This window comes from Elaeis guineensis, chromosome 4, assembly GCF_000442705.2.
Source record: "Elaeis guineensis isolate ETL-2024a chromosome 4, EG11, whole genome shotgun sequence".
In the NCBI taxonomy this organism is placed as follows: Eukaryota; Viridiplantae; Streptophyta; class Magnoliopsida; order Arecales; family Arecaceae; genus Elaeis; species Elaeis guineensis.
The window spans coordinates 121,190,780-121,196,481 of record NC_025996.2 but is presented as its reverse complement, the minus strand read 5'-3'; the positions used below and the strand labels follow the sequence as shown (position 1 = coordinate 121,196,481).

Below are 5,702 nucleotides of genomic sequence, written 5' to 3'. Positions count from 1 at the left end.
TGGTGGTGGACTAATCTCTGGTATCTGATTTAATGATAGATCACCATCTAAAGTACTTGTAGGATAAGTAGTATCATTTGCGGTATTAGTAGCATCATTCTGTCTCGATGATGGGGAGAGGTATCTTATAGATCCTATGTATGGGATATAGGAATGTCATGAATCCTTACAAGTATATTGGTGGCTTTCTGCCAACTCCATCAGCAGAAGTAGTATGATGATTGTTAGATGTATGTCTTAAAAGTCAATCAAGCTGATATATATTTATCCTAAGATATAATTTTGTATCTAATATTTTTTAATATTATTAGATTATTAATTTTATTTATGTTATTTGCATCTATAAATCATCCAAAGAATTAATAAGATAATGACACATTCTCAAGAGTTGAGAATTTGAGGTATGTGTCATGGTGATTAATTCTAAATTGCTCTCGATCGATGAATCATCGTGAGGATATAATTAATATCACTATAATAATTTATGAAAATAGCGATCTTTGCAGCATATATGAAAAATATTGGTTTTTTTTTTTTTTGAAATTGATGATCCTAATTTTATAGTGCTAAAAAACCCAATAACTTATTGCGACACATAATAAACATGTGCCGTCAATGACCATCACGGTTATTATTTTTGCATCTAAATTAGGTTTCACGTGCGGCTCGAAATTCTAATTTTAGAGGGAAGACCAAAAAGGAAATATTTTGTGCGAGAAGGTCCAGGACAATCGATTGAGGCCATTAATGTGGGAGAAACCATAGAGGTTCTTTTGAAGTCGATGTTGCAGAGGACGAAGCCAATGTTGGAGATGAGGAAGAGCAACCCAGAGAGGCCCCGGGCATTGATGGAAATCATGGCGGTGAGGGAGCAGCCGGCAATGAATTGGTGGATATAGAGACTGATGTTTATGATGAAAGTGATCAAGGAAAGTGAAGAAGATGGTGAAAAGAGAAGCTTAGAGGCCTTGGTGATAGGGGTGGAGAGACAGCAACCAAGGAGAAGGAGATGCAGCAGATATGTGGCTGATGGTGTGGAAGAGGGTAGGGATGAGGAGGGCAGCAAAAAATTTCTTGGATTATCTGGGGAAGGGCTGGAAGTGGGAGGCCCAGAGGGAGGCCATTCCTAGGATTCCATCGATCACTTTTAAAGCTTGAACCAAGGTTTCTGCCATTGATTCAATCTGATCGGCTCTATAGGTAACTGAGATCTTGAGGTTTTTGTCATCGATTCTCCTATATTAAACCATCTGAATGTGGAAACATAATAAGCAAATTCTATCTGAAGAAAATGTTCTGGTACTAAATATTGACCCAATTGGCAATTCTTCTACTGTTATTCAAAATGTAGATTGAACGGTTTGTGCCAGGATCTAGAAGGTTGTTGCTATTTAAGCATGGTAGGTTGATAATTTTATTTCCATTCTATCTCTCTTTCGTGTAATTATTTGCTCTTAGTAGGTGACAGATTTTCCAATTTTTCTGCTATGATATAATAGTGTTGCTTGATGTTAATCTTCATGCTATTAAATTGAACACACTTTAGTCTTGGCCAGAAAAGGTTGCTCCCACTTCGATGAATATCTCTATAAAAATGAAAGAGGATCCGAGACTGACAAGGCTTTTTGATGGGTAATAGAAATGGTGAGGATTAATAGCTCATATATTATGCTTTGATTTTATTTCAAGTCTAGTAATGGGCCAGGGTGTTGCTCATTAGATTCTTCTGCTACCATGGGTACGCATATGCTACTGCCAAAGCATTGCACGGAATGCAGCATATTCTATATAAGGATTTTGCGATGCAGGTATTTGGTATTGTTTATTTGATTTGGGTACTTTAAGCTAATTCTTTACTGGAGACGAATATCCTTATTTTCGCTCCAATAAGTTCTGCTTGATGTATACTGAAAATGTTTCAGTACAGCCCCCTTGGGATTTAAAGGTTGGAAAGATATATATAATCCACCATACTTATGGATGCAACAATTCGTTGAAGGTAATCACATTCTTCACCTGTATGCAAGTGTTCTGTGGTAGTGTTGTAGTCATATTTCCTATTTACATCCAGAACAATTGAATTTTTTTTTCATTATTCAATGTATTTTCATCATTCTTTTAATGGTAGTACCAACATTTGCATCATTTTGTGTCCATGAACTTAAATAGATTTACTTACTTGATTCATTTAAACTCAGGGAGAACTAACTTATGGAAGATTGGGGAATGGTGATTTGGCAAAAGATCATATCTTTGTGGCCCATAGAAACCTTTCCTTATCCCTTCCAGGAGTTTCTGAAAGTGTGGTATGCTTGTAACATCTAAATCCTTTTAAAATAACTAGGAAAATATTGAACTTTTTAATTTTTTTTTTTTAAATATTCCATCCAAACAGTAGCATTTCCTACTAAATACTATGCTTTTCTTTTTCTGACAATCATGAAATTTCCTGAGATGAACACTCTTTTAAAATTTTCCATTCTGTTTCTTCGTATTCCTGCATTCATCCTATCAAACTTTTTTCTCCTTTACATGCATGATTCTTTCATCTTTTCACTTAGCTGAATTTTTTACCTTCTACCTTTCTGGATACTCTTTGAATGCAAACTTCATGAAAATAGTTTTGACAATCTTTCATCATTATCCACTTGGAATGTTTTGATATGACTTTTGTAGAAAGCTATGTACAAAACCAACTCTGATGATATATGTAATTATCAACTTTTCCCTGAATTGTAAACACAGATTACAGAATTATATTTACTTTGTGCCGTCAGTATTTCAGTTGGAAACAGAACATGGGCAATACATGTTACATAACCATAAGATGAAAGTGCTATTAGCAGATCCAATTTATTTAAAACTAAATAGACAACTACTTAGAAATGTTTATGAATTGTTTGATTACTAAGATATGGAACCAATGCCTCTTGCTTCAATGTGACTCGACAACCTTTACACTACTTGATTCTTGATTAGTATATAGAAAGTATTGACTCTTAATTCAGTCTGAATTGAACAGAATTTGATAATATGTGATCCTCACCCATTAAAGAAAATGTTGATGAGCTCAAATTAGTCAGAGAGCCATGCTCCTTTGCAAACTATAGTTCAGCAATAAAAAGAATATATGCTTAGTTGATAACCTTTACATTGCATCAATGCTAGAACCAAAATAACATAGATTTTAGGATCAAGAAATCATGCACAGAAACATGGTTTTCTTCTTACACACAATGCATGGTGTGCAAAAAAAGGATGCTGCTGAAGTTATTAAAGCCTAGTCACATGAGTGCTAGTACTTGACATATGGCCAAAATGACATCAAGAAGGTTGCTTAAGACAGGGGATGAGATACCTAACAACGGTTTATAAAATATTTAGTTCAATACAATCATATTCTGAGTTAAGTCATAATTAGGAAAAGAAATGACAAAGACCTTGCTGATTCATTGAGGTGAAAAACAATAATGCTACATCAGAAAAGGCACAAATCCAACAAAGTGGCTCTAAATACAACCAATTTATATGGCTATGCCTATATATACATATTATGACTTGCTTAACCTAAATAGCACCATTCTATATGAGTAGGATTAAGGGTACAATGTCATAGCATATTTTGCATTGGCATGACACAGCACATTTTGCATTGGCATGGCACAGCATGGCACGGCACGCATGGCACTGCCTTAGCTTTTGAAGCTATCGACAACATTTCAATTGGTCAAGAGAAGCACTCTTAATGGCCCCTAAGTAGGAAAAAGACTAAATTTTGTCAATGCACTAGGCAATAGCAATAATATGTAGCAAAAAAATTTCATTTGTATAATAATGACTGATCTTGCAATACCATAATGTAAAAATAGAATAATAATTTTACTTTGACATGAATTATAAAGCCTTAGCCTCCATCATCTTCTTCCATTCTATGATATTTAGAGCTGTGACTATATGTTTCTTGGTATTTGTTATAAGTGAGTCTAGCAAGCAAGAACAAGTAGAAGCTGAAGATGGTATACTTCTCGAAAGTGATAATCCTCTATGATTATAATGAAGTCTGCCAAGAAAAGTTTGAAGATCTGACTATGATAGTCTGCTAATAAAAAATACATAATAGGATTCATCTAATTTTCTCTATGATCTATAATAATCTAAATTGTTGATTTTCTATTTCAGGATGAGCTATGTGAGACTGCTGTCCATAATCTTGACTTAATAAAAAAAGGTGCCGCTCCTGATGATCTATATGCAATAGTCATGGGACAAGAGCAAAGTAGGCATATTCGAATGGTAGGACTGGGTCTCTCACCTGAGAACTATTGGGGCAAGAACAAAAATCATGTCGAGGCCATAAGGAAGGCAATTGAAACCACTGAGGAGGTCCGGGCCTTGAAGCAAGAGCTACAAGTATATCGACGAGAGCCTTTGGAATTTAGTTTTCTTTTTCCATGTTTGTGTACATAGTTTTTAAAGAACTGTACTTTGGATTTGTTTATTTTGTGGAGTATTTATGTTTTTATTTTAAGATTGAATTTATAGTTTCAATTTGATCTATGAGATGTTTTTACTATTTCCATAAATTATCAATAAGAAAATTTTTGATTTATGTGGGTGGTTTTATTAAGAGGACTTTTCAATTTCATAATTCTGATTGTAGGATGTGTTATTTTATAATATATTAATGAACATCTAATATATATTTCAAATAGGTTCTATACATGTTAAATAAAATAATGTTATTTAATCATTCAAATAACTATCACTAGCGTATGAAATGTTGCAAAAAGATATTTATAAAATCAAATTATAAAGATATTATTGGCATATAAAAGCATCGATTAATCTACCTTTATGATTTAAATTTTTTTACTAGCATTTTTAAATGCCACCAATTAATATTCAACAGCATTTTGTACCGTCGCTATTTGCTCCATTCCTTTTTATCTGATCTTTGGGTAGCATTTTTTAGTACCGCTATATGATTTAGTAGCATTTTTTGTGCGATATTTTTTGTGCGGCTAATTGAATTTGCAGCAATATTAGAATGTTGGTAAATACTAAAAAAAAGTGCTACTATAAATAGCCTTTTAGTAGCATAATGAAAATGTCGTTGATTCATGATGATGAATCAGTGACACGATTATTGGCAATATTAACTCAACATTTGATAAAACTGCCGCTTAAAGTATTAGCGACATTATTTCTAATTTTTAGCAATATTTTTTTATACTAGTGAAGACCTATTTTCTTGTGTTAATTTGGATAGATTGGTGCACAGATTTCTTCTTCTTTTAGGATAGATGAGTCTCGAGCTTATAGTGTGGGGATACTGGAGTGAGAGTGCAGGTGGTTGTTAGAGAATAAGGATACAGAACATGATCAATACGAAAAGTTACTTAAATGTCAACTCACTCATCAGTGATCTGGTCGATGTTGAAATAATATGACTAGTCCTTTGACCTGCGGTGCCTCGACTATTCACAATAGGATTGCTATAGTTTGATTGCACGTACACTTGATCTCCTAGCCATATGGATCTTTGCGATGCATGTTAGCTATAGTAAGTTCATTGTAGAAATAAGATGTGTACCTATATGAGATCTATCATCCTTAGTAGATAAAGAAGTTAGTCCTATGTAATTTATAAAACCAAGTTCAAAAGTCTTAGCCAAGACAGTGTGAATATGAAAAAGAGTTTT

At 33.6% G+C, this 5,702-nt stretch overlaps 1 protein-coding gene across 3 annotated transcripts; it reads left to right on the top strand.

Annotated features, from left to right (window-relative positions):
• Nucleotides 1-702: 702 nt before the first annotated feature.
• On the top strand, nt 703-4,548 carry LOC109504878 (uncharacterized). 3 transcript variants are annotated; one of them, XM_073255203.1, is made up of 4 exons: nt 703-1,200; nt 1,352-1,808; nt 1,928-1,999; nt 4,180-4,548. In XM_073255203.1, exons 2-4 carry the CDS (start codon nt 1,773-1,775, stop codon nt 4,465-4,467), a joined length of 396 nt encoding a protein of 131 aa, XP_073111304.1. In that variant the 5' UTR covers nt 703-1,200; nt 1,352-1,772; the 3' UTR covers nt 4,468-4,548. The 3 variants fall into 3 exon arrangements, 2 of the variants coding, with proteins under 2 accessions (XP_073111304.1, XP_073111303.1); XR_012140490.1 differs by having other exon boundaries at nt 703-1,808; nt 1,923-1,999; XM_073255202.1 differs by having other exon boundaries at nt 703-1,808.
• The last annotated feature ends 1,154 nt before the right edge of the window (nt 4,549-5,702 follow it).